The 20269-nt window shown below is 39.7% G+C and overlaps 1 protein-coding gene across 1 annotated transcript in view; it reads right to left on the bottom strand.

Moving 5' to 3' along the window:
• Window positions 1-20269, bottom strand: part of LOC146860809 (sperm-specific sodium:proton exchanger-like) — a 5538638-nt gene that overhangs the window by 589899 nt on the left and 4928470 nt on the right. The window contains exon 22 of the mRNA XM_085646172.1: window positions 8719-8904. Coding sequence (XP_085502298.1) covers window positions 8719-8904 — 186 coding nt within the window. The remainder of the gene's footprint in view (window positions 1-8718; window positions 8905-20269) is intronic.

Raw genomic sequence — 20269 nt, 5'->3', positions numbered from 1 at the left:
AGTCAATTAGTGAGTCTGAGAGTGAGTCAATTAGTGAGTCTGTGAGAGTGAGTCTGTGAGAGTGAGTCTGTGAGAGTGAGTCTGTGAGTGAGTCTGTGAGAGTGAGTCTGTGAGAGTGTGTCAATTAGTGAGTCTGTGAGAGTGAGTCAATTAGTGAGTCTGTGAGAGTGAGTCAATTAGTGAGTCTGTGAGAGTGAGTCTGTGAGAGTGAGTCTGTGAGAGTGAGTCAATTAGTGAGTCTGAGAGTGAGTCTGTGGGAGTGAGTCAATTAGTGAGTCTGAGAGTGAGTCAATTAGTGAGTCTGAGAGTGAGTCAGTGAGTGAGTCAATTAGTGAGTCTGTGAGAGTGAGTCAATTAGTGAGTCTGTGAGAGTGAGTCAATTAGTGAGTCTGTGAGAGTGAGTCAATTAGTGAGTCTGTGAGTGAGTCTGTGAGAGTGAGTCAATTAGTGAGTCTGAGAGTCAGTCTGTGAGAGTGAGTCAATTAGTGAGTCTGAGAGTGAGTCAATTAGTGAGTGAGTCAATTAGTGAGTCTGTGAGAGTGAGTCAATTAGTGAGTCTGTGAGAGTGAGTCAATTAGTGAGTCTGTGAGAGTGAGTCTGTGAGAGTGAGTCAATTAGTGAGTCTGAGAGTGAGTCAATTAGTGAGTCTGTGAGAGTGAGTCAATTAGTGAGTCTGTGAGAGTGAGTCAATTAGTGAGTCTGTGAGAGTGAGTCAATTAGTGAGTCTGTGAGAGTGAGTCTGTGAGAGTGAGTCAATTAGTGAGTCTGAGAGTGAGTCTGTGAGAGTGAGTCAATTAGTGAGTCTGAGAGTGAGTCAATTAGTGAGTGAGTCAATTAGTGAGTCTGTGAGAGTGAGTCAATTAGTGAGTCTGTGAGAGTGAGTCAATTAGTGAGTCAGTGAGAGTGAGTCAATTAGTGAGTCAGTGAGAGTGAGGCAATGAGTGAGTCAGTGAGTGAGTCAATTAGTGAGTCAATTAGTGAGTGAGTCAGTGAGAGTGAGTCAATTAGTGTCAGTGAGAGTGAGGCAATTAGTGAGTGAGTCAATTAGTGAGTGAGTCATTTAGTGAGTCAATTAGTGAGTGAGTCAATTAGTGAGTGAGTCAATTAGTGAGTGAGTCAATTAGTGAGTGAGTCAATTAGTGAGTGAGTCAATTAGTGAGTCAGTGAGAGTGAGTCAATTAGTGAGTGAGTCAATTAGTGAGTCAATTAGTGAGTGAGTCAGTGAGAGTGAGTCAATTAGTGAGTGAGTCAGTGAGAGTCAATTAGTGAGTCAATTAGTGAGTGAGTCAGTGAGAGTGAGTCAATTAGTGAGTGAGTCAGTGAGAGTCAATTAGTGAGTCAATTAGTGAGTGAGTCAGTGAGAGTGAGTCAATTAGTGAGTCAGTGAGAGTGAGTCAGTGAGAGTGAGTCAATTAGTGAGTCAATTAGTGAGTGAGTCAGTGAGAGTGAGTCAATTAGTGAGTAACTCAGTGAGAGTCAATTAGTGAGTCAATTAGTGAGCGAGTCAGTGAGAGTGAGTCAATTAGTGAGTGTGTCAGTGAGAGTCAATTAGTGAGTCAATTAGTGAGTGAGTCAGTGAGAGTGAGTCAATTAGTGAGTGAGTCAGTGAGAGTCACTTAGTGAGTCAATTAGTGAGTGAGTCAGTGAGAGTGAGTCAATTAGTGAGTCAATTAGTGAGTGAGTCAGTGAGAGTGAGTCAACCTATGGCATAAGTGGTCTTTTTTTCAAGTCACTGCTTATGGCACGGAGCAAGGGAAAAGAGTAACTAAAGTAACCATTAATCGCCACTTAATGTGAATAGATTATATAAATTAACCACAGTTACTATTTCCCACATCTCTAGTGTCAAGTAGGCAATATTTACTTCATTGTAATGTACTTGCTTTCGGCCTTGATTCCTTTATATGTGTAACTGTAGTATACTTCGATCACACTACAAAAGGATGCAACACGAATACTGTAAAGAAAGTTTATATTTGCCTGTGGAACATTCCTGTGGTATGGTGAGCCAGTGAGAGTGAGTCAATGAGTGAGTGAGAGTGAGTCACTGAGAGTGAGTCAATGAGTGAGAGAGTGAGTCAGTGAGAGTGAGTCAATTAGTGAGTGAGTCAATCAGTAAGAGTGAGTCAATCAGTAAGAGTGAGTCAATTAGTGAGTGAGTCAGTGAGAGTGAGTCAATTAGTGAGAGAGTCTCAGTGAGAGTGAGTCAATTAGTGAGAGTGAGTCAGTGAGAGTGAGTCAATTAGTGCGAGAGTGACTCAGTGAGAGTGAGTTAATTAGTGAGAGTGAGTCAGTTAGTGAGTTATGAGAGAGAGAGAGTGAGTCAGTGAGAGTGAGTCAATTAGTGAGAGTGAGTTAGTGAGAGTGAGTCAATTAGTGAGAGAGTGACTCAGTGAGAGTGAGTTAATTAGTGAGCAAGTGAGCCAGTGAGAGTGAGTCAATTAGTGAGAGAGAGTGACTCAGTGAGTGAGTCAATTAGTGAGTCATTGACAGTGAGTCAATTAGTGAGTGAGTCAGTGAGACTAAGTCAATTAGTGAGAGTGAGTCAGTGAGAGTGAGTCATAAGAGAGAGAGTGACTCAGTGACAGTGAGTCAATTAGTAAGTCATTGAGAGTGAGTCAATTAGTGAGTGAGTCAGTGAGACTGAGTCAATTAGTGAGAGTGAGCCAGTGAGAGTGAGTCAATTAGTGAGCCAGTGAGAGTGAGCCAGTGAGAGTGAGCCAATGAGTGAGTGAGAGTGAGTCTGTGAGAGTGAGTCTGTGAGAGTGTGGAAATTAGTGAGAGAGTGAGTCAATTAGTGAGAGAGTGACTCAGTGAGTGAGTCAATTAGTGAGTGAGTCAGTGAGAGTGAGTCAATTAGTGATAGTGAGTCAGTGAGAGTGAGTCATGAGAGAGAGAGTGAGTCAGTGTGAGTGAGTCAATTAGTGAGCCAGTGAGAGTGAGCCAGTGAGAGTGAGCCAATGAGTGAGTGAGAGTGAGTCTGTGAGAGTGAGTCAATTAGTGAGAGAGTGACTCAGTGAGTGAGTCAATTAGTGAGTGAGTCAGTGAGAGTGAGTCATGAGAGAGAGAGTGAGTCAGTGTGAGTGAGTCAATCAGCGAGTGAGTCAGTGAGAGTGAGTCAATTAGTGAGAGTGAGTCAGTGAGAGTGAGTCAATTAGTGAGAGAGTGACTCAGTGAGAGTGAGTAAATTAGTGAGCCAGTGAGAGTGAGTTAATTAGTGAGAGAGAGTGTCAGTGAGAGTGAGTCAATTAGTGAGTGAGTCAGTGAGAGTGAGTGAGTCAATTAGTGAGAGTGTCAGTGAGAGTGAGTCAATTAGTGAGTCATTGAGAGTGAGTCAATTAGTGAGTGTGTCAGTGAGAGTGAGTCAGTTAGTGAGAGAGTGAGTCAATTAGTGAGAGAGTGAGTCAATTAGTGAGAGAGTGACTCAGTGAGTCAATTAGTGAGTCCGTGAGAGTAAGTGAGTGAGCCAGTGAGTGAGTCAATTAGTGAGTGAGTGAGTCAGTGAGAGTGAGTCAATTAGTGAGTCATTGAGAGTGAGTCAATTAGTGAGTGAGTCAGTGAGAGCGAGTTAATTAGTGAGATTGAGTCAGTGAGAGCGAGTTATGAGAGAGAGAGTCAGTGAGAGTGAGTCATGAGAGAGAGAGAGAGTCAGTGAGAGTGAGTCAATTAGTGAGAGAGTGACTCAGTGAGAGTGAGTCAATTTGTGAGCAAGTGAGCCAGTGAGAGTGAGTCAATTAGTGAGAGAGAGAGAGTGAGTCAGTGAGAGTGAGTCAATTAGTGAGTCTGTGAGAGTGAGTCAATTAGTGAGAGTGAGTCAGTGAGAGTGAGTCATGAGAGAGAGAGTGAGTCAGTGAGAGTGAGTCAATTAGTTAGTCATATGCCTTGAGATCAGCACTATCCTTTTTGGCTGCATATAAACTGTCTTTGATCTGCACGCAAGCCTTGTGGTTTTCTTTTGTGAAATTTGTGTGGAACTTTTTATCACATTTCAGCTGCATGTCCCTGTTTGATCATGCATGTGATTGAGAGCCCATGACTATGTGCTTTAAACAAGGAAGTCGCACAAAAACAACTCTTTGTTCCACAGGCCATACGATCTTCTGTGTTCTTAGATAATGTTGCTACCGAAATGCGGAAGTTTTTTTATCTGACTTGTATTTCATCATTATTAAGTACTCATTGAGGCAGACATAAATTTAAAGCTACATCATTACTGAACAGAGCCCCAGAGTGAGACGCTCTTAACGTATCAGCTGGCACATAGTCTTTTCACTGTATGCTCTTTCAGCAGCATAAACCGAAAGTCCGTGGGGCACTGACAGAGCTGAAGTGGGTGACTGGTGGCCTGCTGGTTCTGTTGAAGCAGTAAAATAAAAAAGCCATTAATCAAGCATGATGGCTCTGTCTCCCTTCACGCCCAGGGAGGAGGGAGATGCTAGCAGAGCATCAAAGGGCTGGGTGAGAAGGGAGGGGGGAATGCAAGGGTCAAAGCGGGCGAAAGTGAAAGTAATCAAGCAGAGCATCTAAGGGCTGGGTGAGAAGGGAGGGGGGAATGCAATGAGCAGAGGAGCAGCTGTGCACGTGCATGTGATCTCGTGCACTCAAGGTTTAGGCCAGCCAAAAGACTGTGGGTAGCACTTTGAAAATCCCACATATAAAATGTCTCTTCGAGCCTTTGGCTCGCGAGACCTAAAAAACGTAAGCGCCAGCTTGTAACATGCAAAGGTACGGGTTATTCTCGAGCATTAGTTTACAGCGTGTAGATGAGGTACTGCATGTCGTAGTGGGGTGGATGTAAACTTTGACCCCATGGTGATTTTCTTAATGTGCAGGAATTACTCACCCTGGTACAGGGTTGTGGCATACAGTACTTGGCTGGTTTTCATTTTTTATTACAAGTAAGTGCTCATTGACTTGAGGGCGCTGCACGTGTGATTTTATACTTGGGGTGCAATCATGGGTGCATTGCGTATTCGTACAGCATGTGAGGAAACTGTTCACTTCCATCAGGTTTATGCATGTTATAAAGAATGTTTTATTGAGCACTAGTCACCACTGGGCTTTTGGCATGTTTATATAAAATCCCAGAAAGGGTTTTTGCACTATAAACATTTTGTACAAATAGCAATATATTGTTCGTCACATTTTCATTTATGGTACTACAGAGTGCCCGAGAAATGATTACATTTGTTCTTTTTCAGATTTTTTTCCCCTGATGAAGGGACAGGTCGTCCCAAAATGCATTGGGCTTCTTTATGTTTGGGTTTTGTTCTTTATGTTTCTTTGCATAAAACAAATGTGTAAATAACGTATGATGATCTTATCTTGATTGCAAGAGTCTTGAAACGTACACTGACACGGACACTAGTACTGTGCAATATTTATCAAATAAAATACACACGCAGTAAAACATATGATTTATTGTAATAATTTAAGGTAAAAAAACTAACAAATTAATTGTATTTACACCCCCAAGCTGTGTACGTTTGAGACCAGGTTGCCCTTCGGGAACCTGGCCCACTGTTGTTCTAAGTATATGGAGACACAATATAATCTCAATTACAGGAGAAAAGAATCTTATGAGGCATGAATAACGGTGAAATGTGACTGAGACAGAGACAAAAGACAAAAGAGGGATACAATTCACGTGGGCATAGTTACATGAGGACCCAGGTAAGAGCATCTGGTCGCTGGTTAAAAGCGTTACACATCACATATTTGAATGCATGGATAAGTCACCTTTGGCTGATAGACAGTGATCTTACTCAATCATATGTACAGGGAGATGCATGGAGTACTTCACCAATTATTGCACACAAAGTTGTTGGGGATAGCGTCACCAATAGGTTGAAGCCTGGGATTCACTGCGCTAAATGCATTACACATGCTGTGGTGGTAATAATCAAGCAAGGGTAGCAATATCAGGGCAAGATGCAGCTGTATGCACCATCTGCGTGTGTTGGGCAAACTGCCTGTACCTCACTTGCTGTATTCTATGCGGGGAAGCCTAGTCCTCCAGAAAGTATTGCATCTCATGGTTGGTATTTAGGTCACTTTTGACCACTTTCAGACGCATGATCCAGGTTGCCCCAGTGCGGCGTAAAAAAAGGAGTTCCCTGTTTCCCCCTCTTTGTCTAGCAGGAACGTGTTCGATTCCAAAGAATGAGAATTGTTTATAGGGGCCCTGAGCCTTGCATTCAATGGCATGGACCACCATGGGGTACTTTTCATCACACTGTTTCAATGCCCTAGTGTGCTCACTGGTGCGTTCCTTCAGCATCCCGATGGTGCTACCTGCATATTGTTTGCTGCATTTGCAGATGATAACTTAAACAACAGATTTGGACACACAGTTGATATTCTCTCTGATTCTGTATTCGCGCCCATCAGGTCCATGAATACCTTCTTGTTCACGGCCCACCTGCATACCCCGCAACACCCACATTTGTGAAAGCCCTTGGAGTGATGGGTGAGCCAATTGCTGTCTCTGTCAATTATGGGAACAGTGGGGCTGAGAATAGATTTCAGGGATCTGCCTCTTCTGTATGTAATCTGGGGTGTGTGTGTAGTGAATCCTCCTAGTGACTTGTCAGCTCGGAGGATGTGCCAATGCTTCTTCATACTCTTAGCAATCAGCCTGATGGGTTGATTAGAGGGTGTCCTGTTCTTCCTGTCTTTTAGGGTCTCCTTTCTGGGTATTTTCAAAATGCTTTGTTCTGCTATATTGAGGGTGGAAGGATTGTATTCACTCACCCTGAATCTGGTTTTCATCGACTCTACGCAAGAGAGGAACTCGCTCTCCTCGCTGCAGTTTCTCCATGCCCTGGTTAATTCCCCATAGGGGATAGCCTTGATTTGGTAAAAGGGGTGTGAGCTAGTGGCATGCAGAATCGCATTGCAGGATGTAGGTTTGCGATGCAGTTTGCTATGTAGGGTACCGTTGCTGATGTATAATTCTATGTCCAGGAAATAATGTGCATGCTGCTGTGATAATGTGTAAACTGGACCCCCAGTGTGTTATAATTCATATATTCGTAGAATTCTACCAGTTTATCTTCTGTCCCTGACCAAAGCATCAGGCAATTGTGTTTAGAAAAAAACCATGAACAGGTTCGCGAACGATGGTGAGAACTTCGAACCCATGGTCACCCCTTGAGTTTGTTAGTATCATTTGCCCTCAAACATGAAGCAGTTGTTGTTCAGGATAAGCTCCATCATTGATAACTGCATTCTGGTATGTTCCCACTGGGTCGCGGTTCTCCTACTAAGATGCCAGTCCATGGCACACATACCAAGAGCGGGTTTAATGTTTGTGTAAAGGGACGCAACGTCTAAAGTTACTAGAATGATGTCATACTGCCACGTGAGATCTGATAGAAGGCTGAGGATATGCTTAGTGTCCCTAATGTAGGAAGGTAGATTCTGCACTATGGGTTGCAGACAAATATACACATATTCAGCTAGCTTTTCTGTGGGGCCTCCTATGCAAGATACTATCGGTCTGCCTGCGGGAAAGGCAGGAGTTAATGTACCTTCGGTAGAGTGTATAGGACAGGAAATGTAGATCTATATACCTTGAGATGTAGATGCTCATCTTCATTTAGGAGACCTGCGGAGTACCAGTCTCTTAAATGCTTATTGATTTGGATGTTAAGGGGCCCTGTAGGGTTTGAACTCAGTTGTTCATAGGAGTTAGTGTCCGATAGTTGAGTCAGTATCTCTCCATTTTAGTCCTCCTTGTTCATAACCACAATGTTGCCCCCTTTGTCTGCCTCTCTGATGATGATTTTGTTGTCAGCGGTGAGTCACTTCTGACAGGTCTTTCTTTCTTCTCTCTAACAGTCAGTCTCTCTTTTTGCGACATCTCCTGGCCTTTCCTCCGCCATATCCTTCCTTCAATCTAACTTTCTTCTTATCCTGCACATATACACCACACATCACCAATGCCACTGCAAAACTGTGTTTGTGAGTTTTGTCACTTTTGTTCACCAACACCACTGTGAGCTTTCACCGGGGTCCTCTAATGAACACATGTATGTGGAGCTTTTGCTTCACACAGGTTGATATGTCACGATGGTTGCTCACCTGTCTACTTCTGTCGCCTTGCACAGAAACATATGACCCTTGTAGGGTTCATTTTGGCTTAGATTGTGTTTATTGTATATTCCTTCAGCCCTGAAGAAGTCTTAGGGTACTTCCCGAGATGAAACACGTGTTGGCTGGGCAATCGTTCGGCAGTAAAAGAAGAACATAATACTCAAGATTGTTCATTTTGTCTTTCTTTTATCGATTATACAGTGATTGTTGCATTATTAACTCTTGTGATAAGGAGTACTTACTCTGCACTTTACTCTGACGTGTGCAGAGGCTTGCAGCAATAAATAGTTGATGTTGCTCAACACCGAAGGCTGATGCGGTGGATCTTGGCAACAATTCAAAATCAGCTTTTTTTTTAAACCTAAAAATAGGAACTTACCTCATACCCATAACTACAACATCCATGCATCCACCAACCAAACGCCCGGCAAGTGTGTACTGCACATACAATTCCAACTAGTTACAACCTGTAAACTTGAGGCAAACAGTAGCACTCATGAGATAGAAATAAGGCCTTTCAACAATATATATTCAAATATGAGTTCACTGTTAATTCACAAACTGACAACTCATGGTGGAAGGAAGTAAACTTATATTAAACAAAACATTTTAGTTCCTCACCTGCACTGCTGTTTCGCATGCAATTGAGAATTCCATTTCGTGCTTGGTGAGACAGTTTACCTCGCCTAAAATTGTTCCAATTCCTCTATAATCCGTAAAAGGTATCTTCAAAGTGTTGTCAGTGCTGTCAATTTCTTCATCTTCTCTATCTTTGTCATGTCCAAAACGAGGATTTGAACCATACAGCTGTTGTAATAAGAAAGAAAGACATTAAACGAACAAATGCTCAAACAAAAATTAAAACAATAAAGATGGTTAAAAATTCATGAGTCTATGACTCACCGCTCCACATTATAAATTGTCATTCTTTGAACTTTATGACAGTTTCTATCGATTTCGTTATGTTTCGGGCAAATTATCATTAGTTTCTCATTTAGAATATTTTCCAGTAAGGGCAAGGAAAAACCCTCCATATCTGCCAGAAATTCTACAGTTTCCAATGTAGCCCACTTAGCAACCTATGCATTCCTTTTTATCCCGAGTGGAATCATTTAGTGCATTCCTACAGTCTTTTTTAATTACTAACTTGCTTGACAGCCGTAAGTAGTAAGGGTCATGATCAATGAGTATAATGTAGCCAATGTGAGAACTGCTACTCGAAAGACCCGTATTAGGCAACACTGACTAATGAGTTTTACATCTATGTGACCAATACCCCCGAATGGAGACCTCTTCTTCTTTTACACACTGGAACGTAAAGAATCACTGGCATGATTCAAAACAATGTAGGGAGCTATAATTGAGGAAACCTTACATACACTGGATCTCGTTAACTAAAGCTGTTCTGAAGCTTAAAGTGCCTTGTGACTATCTAAACGGACAAAGATTGCCATCATTTAGGAAGCGTTCTATTATAGCTAAAAACTGTCTTCTTAAGACTGTTCATCAGTAGTTTTTTAGCGAACTTCTTGTCAGCCGTGAGGGTAACCAGGCGCTGGCAGGGTCCAGTTGATTAGCTGAATAGCCAGGTCTTTAGGGACTTTCGGAACTCTGCAAGAGATGGGGAGGTCCTCATTACACGTCTCCGCTATCAGGCTTAGGACAGCTTTAAGAATGCTTAGTAGATTAATACTGCCTTAAGATTGTTTTAGAACATCAAAAAAACCTGAACAAACCAGGCTCATGTTTCTTGGCTTTATACTGTCTTAAGCTAGGAAACCACAGAATTAAATCATGCCAGTTATTCTTAACTGCATATAGAAAGGAGGATCAGACTGCCATGGAGAATGAAAAGCAGCACAAAGTTCCTCAACTACATGCTACATCAGGAAACCAATAGCCCGTGGATAATTCAAGATTCAAGCCAACATGTTAAAGGAGCTCATGTTAAACTGCGTTACCATATTGTATTCAATCTGTACTGCTTTCAAACTCCACATTGCAACTGTACGCCCACACTGACTTGCTTTTCAACGCTCGTGCCGCGCTTGAGCTCCATTTTCTTTCAGCAGCACCATTTAACATTCATAATTCTACATTCCACCTGCCATACCTGCCACAAAGTCATTGCTGCTATTTCAAGTTACCCACTGGAATGCTGCTGATTAAGGCAATGCTGCCAATTTCCGTGAGTAATGATCTCCAAGTATACATTTTCTTGGTCCCTACATTTTTAAAGCACCATAATAAACTTTAATGTGTGCATGACTCTATTTAACAGCGATCACGCAGTTCTACTTAAACCAGAAATATTCTGACAAAATAAGTCACGATTTTATTATTTGCAAAGTGCAGATATTGCATGATTTCATCAATGCCAATTGCTTGATGAATATAAGACGTTACTGTTGGAAAAGCGTAATTTTACACTTTATGTTTTGCTTTACCCCTTCTTATAAAAGTTTCCGTAGGAGTGCATTATATTCATGAGTAGTCCGCACTCACGTGTATTCTGTGTGACTAATGTAGGACTAAAAGAGTTAATGCTCAAGATGTCAAAGTATTACTCTGTTCTACAGTATTTTCCAAGTGTGTAAGAAATGTAACTGACTAATTTGAATCTCATATTGACCCCTAAGCATAATTTGTCCTTTAAACGTGTTTGTGAAATAGTCTATCTTCATGATGCTGATAATTATGATATAACATGCTTTGTAAGCCATAGAGAAGCTGTATTGTAACCCATGTGATTTTAAGTTAGCCTAACGGTAGGCCTGAATTGTATTTAATTTGCTTCCTGACTAGCATTTCATTTTGCTTTTGCTGTGAAATGTTGCATGTATTTGTGTTCCCACTGCAGATGGACATGACATCGTTAGTTTCAGAGAAGGATCTATTGTTTAGTCGATAGCCATGCCTTGGAAGGAATGCGATAACGAAGAAGAAATGAATTCTCGTGGGAGGGGGTGATGCCACCAAGGACATGTGAGAAGTTTACCGTGTGAAGCATAAGGTGGAGAAAGGAGTAGATGAAGGCCGCTTGGATAATGGAAAGTTACCCAAAGGTTGTAGGAGGTGCCTGCATTGAATGGTCGCTTTTTGTACTAATAAAGCTAGGGACAGCTGTTACTTCTCTTGCAGACGCTTTGAGGTACCGATCTATCTCAGTGATTGTGGCATTAGGCTACATAGTCAGAGATTCCTCTTAGAAGGACACCTTTCATGCTTTCCTTTTGAAACTCGCTTAGATTAGATTTCTCCTTTATGTTGAGTACGGACAGTTAGGGAACTTTGGAAATGTTTCCTTTTCAAGAGTTCAATAAACTCTAACTTACATTTTCGTCTTCTAATAACCTTTGTGGCAATAACCAAATTGGTAGTTTTCTTTTTGTTGTATTAGGTGAATCATTTCTGGATATTTGGCTTCATCCTATTCTCTTTGTCATATCATGCTAAGAGTGATATATTTGAATCTATTTCAAAATTTCCAATAAACTGACTCACCAAAATCCGGTTGTGGACCTGAGTTCATGTAACATTTCTGTCTTGGGGTAAATGAGTTTAGAAGTTCATTACCTCTCATGCTGCTTAAAAAGAACCATTGGCTAAAAGTTGAGGAGACAAATTTTAATAACACCATGCACACCATTACCACCTCGTGTTGTTACAACGTGTTGTACCTTTAGAAAGTGTTGTTTTACCAAGTTGTACTTTATCATGAAAAAGGCTGTTACGTTTTGTGTGTGTGTGTGTGTGTGTGTGTGTATATATATATATATATATACCTGTACACGAATACAAGCAGAGGAAATGCCTTAATCATATACATATATATATATGATATATATAAATATCTCTCTCTATATATATAGATAGATATATCTATCTATATATATATATAGATATATAGATATTCTTGGACTCCCTCACCTCCTTCGTTCTCACGGCGAAAGTCACGGCACCACAGCAGGGTAAATTTCGAATTTCATTTATTTAAACACCATTGTGCATTTGTGCAGGAATTAGGACGGCCTATGCGTTTCGGCTACCATTAGCCTTTTACTGGACCATAGAGTCCCCATCGTCTAGACAATATTTAAAGTGCTATGTGCTATTACCCTTGTTTGTGTTTACTATTATTAAAACACTAGACTGTTAACCTCAACATAATAACATGGTACAAGTCTGTCGCCATTTTTCCTCTTTCACTGTGAAGTACATTCAAAGAATATAAAGTGCTAGTGCATTATAGTCACCTGAGATATTTGAATCGCCATTTTTACAATTTTACATTTTTGCATCCAAATAATAATTGATCAAGATACCAGTAAGAAAAAGTTTTGAAAGGTATAAGAAATTTACAAAAATTACAATTTCTTAAAAACTTCTTCCAGTCCTGCCATTATTTGACATTCTTTTTCCCCTTTAGCTCCACTTTAGTTATTTTCAGTGTGTCAATCATGCAATTTTGTCGACCTACGTTACTGTAAAGTACCTTTAAAAAGACAATGTATTTTGACATTTCCCTTCTCTTATATGGAGCAATTTTTAGATGGACATTTTACTAATCCCAATATTCACAATTCAACTCACAATATCTGAATTAGTGATGACTCTAATATCGTACTTCCAACAGTTACCCCAATTTTGAAGTTTTTACTGTATATCCAAGTTTCTCCCAATACTCAAATTAATAACCATCATTTGAATCTTATTCAGTTCCTACATTTTATCTGGTTGTCATGATGAATAATAAATAATTCATCCTCTTCTTTGTAAAGTACATACCCAGATCTATATGTTAGGAACTTCCAAATCCGTTGCTTAATACCTATATACTAGTTGTTCCACAATTTCATTTAAAAATACTGGGAGTGTACATTCAATAATTCTTTACATAAGGGTACGATTCATTACATTCGTGCCACACCTTGCTCTTAAAATATTTTCTACATGATCTTAATAATCCTCTCATTAATCTATCAAATCCAATGTCCAGGTTAGACAAGGAAATTCATTGATGTGAATTTACAAGAAAGGTCGACCCACAAAAGGGAATTATTTCATATTAAAATCCAAAACAGATTAGATGCAGTTTTCCTCAACTTCCTAATATTTACAGATGTACAAATAATTCCGCATCAAGATTGTGTCCGTGTGGATATTCCGTACCCATCGCTAGTATTAATCTAGATTCAATTTTACGCAATTTTAAGGTTCAGTCACCACCTCTCTCTGCAGGTTTCACAATTCTGATTCCAGAATATTTAAATTGACTACTATCACTTTGATGGTATTCGTGAAAGTGTTTTGCCATTGGGTAGTTCGGATCTTTATTTTTTATGGCACGTAGATGTTGCAAAATCCGTAACTTTAGTTTATTGGTTGTGCTACCCACATAGAATTTTTTACAAGGACACACTAATCTGTAAACCACATATTTCGACTCACATGTAATGTGATCCAAGATTTTTTCTGTTATGCCATTTTGTAATTCATAGTTGGTTATATTGGAGCCATGTTGACATGCGCGACATTTTGCACACTTCCAGAACCCCGGTGTGTTTAGCCATGAGATCTTTTTTGGCTCTCTTTTCTCCAGATGGCTTTGAGTTAAGATGTCTCTTAAGGAAGCTGTTTTTCAGGTTATACTGGGATGGAGTGTTAAGCTCTCTTTCAGTGTGTCATCTAATCGTAAGATTTCCCAATTCCTGCTTATCACTTTTTTGAGATCTCCACTTTGATTATTAAAATCCATGATTAGACGTGTTGTGCTGTCTGTTGTATCCTCTTTACCATCTGGTTTCCTTTTTAAAGGTACTAGGAGAGCAGTTCGTTTTTTCAAATGGACCCTAGATTTTGCATTCATGATAACTTCCAACGGATACTCTCTCTCAAAGAAACGACAACTCATCTCTTCAATTTCAAGCTCTAGATCTTTAATTTCCGAGCAATTTCTTTTTGCCCTCAGCATCTCGCCATAGGGTATGCTCCATTTCAAATTCAATGGATGCCCACTATTGGCATGTAATATACTATTACATGATGTCGGTTTTCGATGCATTTTGGTGCATATCCTGTTGTTCTTGACGAAGACTTCAACATCCAAAAAGATGATGCTGGTATCACTTATTGCAGGTGTGAAGTTCAGGTTATAGTCATTTACTTCGAGAGAGTCAATGAAAGGTTGCAGGTCTACACGGTTCCCATCCCATATGATGAAAAGATCGTCAATGAAACGACACCATGTTTTTATTTTGGAATGTTTTTTCCTTTCTTTTTCCAGAATCTCTGTTTCCCATGCGGCCATTAATAGATTGGCATAAGTTGGGGCAAAAGATGTCCCCATTGCTGTGCCTTGTTTCTGCAATTAAAGGTCACCCAGGAAGAGGAAGACATTGTGTTGCAAACAATAGGTTAACATGTCTATTAACATGGCAGTGTGTTCCAAATGATTGCTCGATCGCAGTTGCAGGAATTGTTTTGCAGCTTTTATTCCATCCTCATGTCTTATTGAGGTATAGAACGAAGTGACATCTATTGTTGCCATTAATAATCCTGTTTTAAATACAATTGTACTGATTTTGTTGAAGAAGTCCATGGTGTCTCTTAAATAAGAGGGCAGACTGGTCACATAGTTCATCAGGAAGATATCCACGAATCTAGATGTTGCTTTTAAAAGTGATCCTCTAGAGCTGACTATTGGCCTTCCAGGTGGCTTGTGGATCGCTTTATGCACTTTCGACAGAAAGTAAATAGTCGCTTTGATGGGGTGATCTGTTTTTAAGTAGAGATATTCGTCAAAATCAATTAAACCCCTTTCTTTCCATCCGAGTAACATTGAATGGTATTCATTCATCCAAAGTTCAGTTGGATCATATTGAAGTATCTCATAATGGTCTTTGTTTTCAAGTTGCCTTTTTGCTTCTTCTATATAATCAGACATGTTCTGAACCACGATATTTCCTCCTTTATCGGATGCCTTTATAATGATTGTTGGATCATTTCTCAACTCTGTCATTGCTTTTATATTCTCCCGGTGTTAAGTTCCAAACCTTTTTTCTCTTAGATTTTGATGTTGACATTGTGGATATTTTGTTGATTTCTTCCACCACAATTTGATGGAACAAGTCAATCTTATTTTCCAGTGGCAATTGCGGACAGAACCTGGACTGTTTTTTGAGTCCACTTTCTCCTCCTTTATTCGTGGCTATCCCCATGCTGTTACAAAGACCTATATCCATTACAAGGTTATGTTGACCATCTCCCATGTTGGATCTCTCCCCTTCTTCCAATGATGTAAGTGTTCTTAAAGCAGGTAGATCTTTTTGAGCAATGATAGATAGATCACTATTCTCAATATTTGGACCACTTGGTCGAGATGTTTTTTCTGCAAAATATTTTTTGAGCTTAACTTTTCGACAGAACTTGTAGAGGTCAATCCTTGTGTTTGATACATCCATATCTTTGTTGGGACAGGAAGATAATCCTCTAGTGAGTAGTTTAAGATGGGTTTCATTCAATAATTTCTTTGAGATGTTAATTACTAAGTTGTTATTTAGGAGGATTTTTTTCTTCTTAAAGATTACTTTTGCTTTCCTCTTCCTCATTTTGGTTGTGCTCCATCTTCTACTCTTTCTGGTGGTATTTTGGGCTGTCCTCTTCCCCACGTCGTGCCTCTGCCTCTTTCTCGCTGTTGCGTTATCATTTGTGCAAGTCGCATCTCCCCGTGAAAATCCAATGGAGTTGCAATTACTTCTTCATCGGCCGAGCTAAGATCTGAGCAGTCCACCATATCAGGTGTCTCAGTTCCTGCACATTTGTCCATGACAACTCTATTCCTGAGTGTGTCCTGCTTACGGGCAAATGTATAAATGCGACCATTCGCATAATCCCTCATATCTCTGTTGAATTTATTTGCTTTTCTTTTTTCTACCTCTGCTTCATGTTTATTTATTTTTCTTTCCATGTTCTCAATTAACTCCTTATTCTCTTCAGATGTTGGAAACTTGGCTAATTCCTGTTCCAGTTCTTGGATTGTGCTTGTGATTCTCTCTAATTGTCTTCCCGCATGTATAAGCAGTGTCCTCATAAGTTTAAATGAACATTCATTGGTGTCTGCCACTGTTTTATTAGATCCGGGTCCAGATCGTTCAACGTGGGCATAATTAATTTTCAAAATCCTCTTGGTACCCGCTTATATTCAATATATTTCTCTAATGTTGTTTTCTCCCACCATTTGTTGATTTCAAGAATGCGGCTTGCTGAAGTTCTCTTAATGCACTGATTATTGTTTTCTTGTCTCTTTCTCCTGTTGTTTCAATGGCCATTGTACTTGTTGATGGTGTGGCATCATCATTCAGTAATTCACTCGCTCTCTGTAGACGATTCTTAGACTTTTCTGCCATGTTTTGTGTTTGAGGTTAAATTTTCTTATTCCTGCTTACAATTGTTATGGTGTTGAATATTTTCTGTATTTTGGAGATCTGTCGTCTGACTCCAAATTCAAACAGTATCCCTTAACCCTCCTGCTCCTGCCAATTCTTACTAGTGTTGGCTGATTCACGATATGTTTGATTAGTCTCCGTGGCTGCAGTGTTCATTTGTGTCCTTTTTTACCCCCTTTCCTTTTTTTTTCCCCTAGGAGTGCTAAAATAGCTTGAGGTCAAATTGCTGAGCGAGGAGTAATTTTTGGCATTCAGCACATTTGTATGCCCTTTCGTCTGTCTTTCCTCTCGGCTACTAACTCCTAGTGGTTAATACGATAGCAGGTTACGGCGTGCCCCTGTTTCTCTCACGCCGCCTCCGCCGCGTTCCGAGCCGCACTGACAACACCCACCCCCCGCCCACGTACTCAACACAGGACTTCTCCGTCTGATTTCTGCGCATTCTTCTTTGTCCATCTGTTGAACACGTTGACTTCAAAGCTGAAAACAGAGGCGTCGGCTTCTTTTCTCCGCTACTGCCGATGTCGACTGGAATTGTATAAATACCGCTTCACTTCGCTCGCGAGTGCCCGTGATGTGCGTTCCAGTCCCCGCACCATACATTCTTGGATTCCCTCGCCTCTTTCGTTCTCACGGCGAAAGTCACGGCACCACAGCAGGGTAAATTTTGAATTTCATTTATTTAAACACCATTGTGCATTTGTGCAGGAATTAGGACGGCCTACGCGTTTCGGCTACCATTAGCCTTCTACTGAACCATAGAGTCCCCAACGTCTAGACAATATTTAAAGTGCTATGTACTATTACCCTTGTTTGTGTTTACTATTATCAAAACACTAGACTGTTAACCTCAATATAATAACATGGTACAAGTCTGTCGCCATTTTTCCTCTTTCACTGTGAAGTACATTCAAAGAATATACAGTGCTAGTGCATTATATTCACCTGAGATATTTGAATCGCCATTTTTACAATTTTACATTTTTGCATCCAAATAATAATTGATCAAGATACCAGTAAGAAAAAGTTTTGAAAGGTATAAGAAATTTACAAAAATTACAATTTCTTAAAAACTTCTTCCAGTCCTGCCATTATTTGACATTCTTTTTCCCCTTTAGCTCCACTTTAGTTATTTTCAGTGTGTCAATCATGCAATTTTGTCGACCTACGTTACTGTAAAGTACCTTTAAAAAGACAATGTATTTTGACATTTCCCTTCTCTTATATGGAGCAATTTTTAGATGGACATTTTACTAATCCCAATATTCACAATTCAACTCACAATATCTGAATTAGTGATGACTCTAATATCGTACTTCCAACAGTTACCCCAATTTTGAAGTTTTTACTGTATATCCAAGTTTCTCCCAATACTCAAATTAATAACCATCATTTGAATCTTATTCAGTTCCTACATTTTATCTGGTTGTCATGATGAATAATAAATAATTCATCCTCTTCTTTGTAAAGTACATACCCAGATCTATATGTTAGGAACTTCCAAATCCGTTGCTTAATACCTATATACTAGTTGTTCCACAATTTCATTTAAAAATACTGGGAGTGTACATTCAATAATTCTTTACATAAGGGTACGATTCATTACATTCGTGCCACACCTTGCTCTTAAAATATTTTCTACATGATCTTAATAATCCTCTCATTAATCTATCAAATCCAATGTCCAGGTTAGACAAGGAAATTCATTGATGTGAATTTACAAGAAAGGTCGACCCACAAAAGGGAATTATTTCATATTAAAATCCAAAACAGATTAGATGCAGTTTTCCTCAACTTCCTAATATTTACAGATGTACAAATAATTCCGCATCAAGATTGTGTCCGTGTGGATATTCCGTACCCATCGCTAGTATTAATCTAGATTCAATTTTACGCAATTTTAAGGTTCAGTCACCACCTCTCTCTGCAGGTTTCACAATTCTGATTCCAGAATATTTAAATTGACTACTATCACTTTGATGGTATTCGTGAAAGTGTTTTGCCATTGGGTAGTTCGGATCTTTATTTTTTATGGCACGTAGATGTTGCAAAATCCGTAACTTTAGTTTATTGGTTGTGCTACCCACATAGAATTTTTTACAAGGACACACTAATCTGTAAACCACATATTTCGACTCACATGTAATGTGATCCAAGATTTTTTCTGTTATGCCATTTTGTAATTCATAGTTGGTTATATTGGAGCCATGTTGACATGCGCGACATTTTGCACACTTCCAGAACCCCGGTGTGTTTAGCCATGAGATCTTTTTTGGCTCTCTTTTCTCCAGATGGCTTTGAGTTAAGATGTCTCTTAAGGAAGCTGTTTTTCAGGTTATACTGGGATGGAGTGTTAAGCTCTCTTTCAGTGTGTCATCTAATCGTAAGATTTCCCAATTCCTGCTTATCACTTTTTTGAGATCTCCACTTTGATTATTAAAATCCATGATTAGACGTGTTGTGCTGTCTGTTGTATCCTCTTTACCATCTGGTTTCCTTTTTAAAGGTACTAGGAGAGCAATTCGTTTTTTCAAATGGACCCTAGATTTTGCATTCATGATAACTTCCAACGGATACTCTCTCTCAAAGAAACGACAACTCATCTCTTCAATTTCAAGCTCTAGATCTTTAATTTCCGAGCAATTTCTTTTTGCCCTCAGCATCTCGCCATAGGGTATGCTCCATTTCAAATTCAATGGATGCCCACTATTGGCATGTAATATACTATTACATGATGTCGGTTTTCGATGCATTTTGGTGCATATCCTGTTGTTCTTGACGAAGACTTCAACATCCAAAAAGATGATGCTGGTATCACTTGTTGCAGGTGTGAAGTTCAGGTTATAGTCATTTACTTCGAGAGAGTCAATGAAAGGTTGCAGGTCTACACGGTTCCCATCCCATATGATGAAAAGATCGTCAATGAAACGACACCATGTTTTTATTTTGGAATGTTTTTTCCTTTCTTTTTCCAGAATCTCTGTTTCCCATGCGGCCATTAATAGATTGGCATAAGTTGGGGCAAAAGATGTCCCCATTGCTGTGCCTTGTTTCTGCAATTAAAGGTCACCCAGGAAGAGGAAGACATTGTGTTGCAAACAATAGGTTAACATGTCTATTAACATGGCAGTGTGTTCCAAATGATTGCTCGATCGCAGTTGCAGGAATTGTTTTGCAGCTTTTATTCCATCCTCATGTCTTATTGAGGTATAGAACGAAGTGACATCTATTGTTGCCATTAATAATCCTGTTTTAAATACAATTGTACTGATTTTGTTGAAGAAGTCCATGGTGTCTCTTAAATAAGAGGGCAGACTGATCACATAGTTCATCAGGAAGATATCCACGAATCTAGATGTTGCTTTTAAAAGTGATCCTCTAGAGCTGACTATTGGCCTTCCAGGTGGCTTGTGGATCGCTTTATGCACTTTCGACAGAAAGTAAATAGTCGCTTTGATGGGGTGATCTGTTTTTAAGTAGAGATATTCGTCAAAATCAATTAAACCCCTTTCTTTCCATCCGAGTAACATTGAATGGTATTCATTCATCCAAAGTTCAGTTGGATCATATTGAAGTATCTCATAATGGTCTTTGTTTTCAAGTTGCCTTTTTGCTTCTTCTATATAATCAGACATGTTCTGAACCACGATATTTCCTCCTTTATCGGATGCCTTTATAATGATTGTTGGATCATTTCTCAACTCTGTCATTGCTTTTATATTCTC

Source organism: Triturus cristatus, chromosome 3_1 (genome assembly GCF_964204655.1).
Source record: "Triturus cristatus chromosome 3_1, aTriCri1.1, whole genome shotgun sequence".
NCBI classification, from domain to species: Eukaryota; Metazoa; Chordata; class Amphibia; order Caudata; family Salamandridae; genus Triturus; species Triturus cristatus.
Note: the sequence above shows the minus strand (reverse complement) of the source record. Positions and strands in the feature narration are given on the sequence as shown.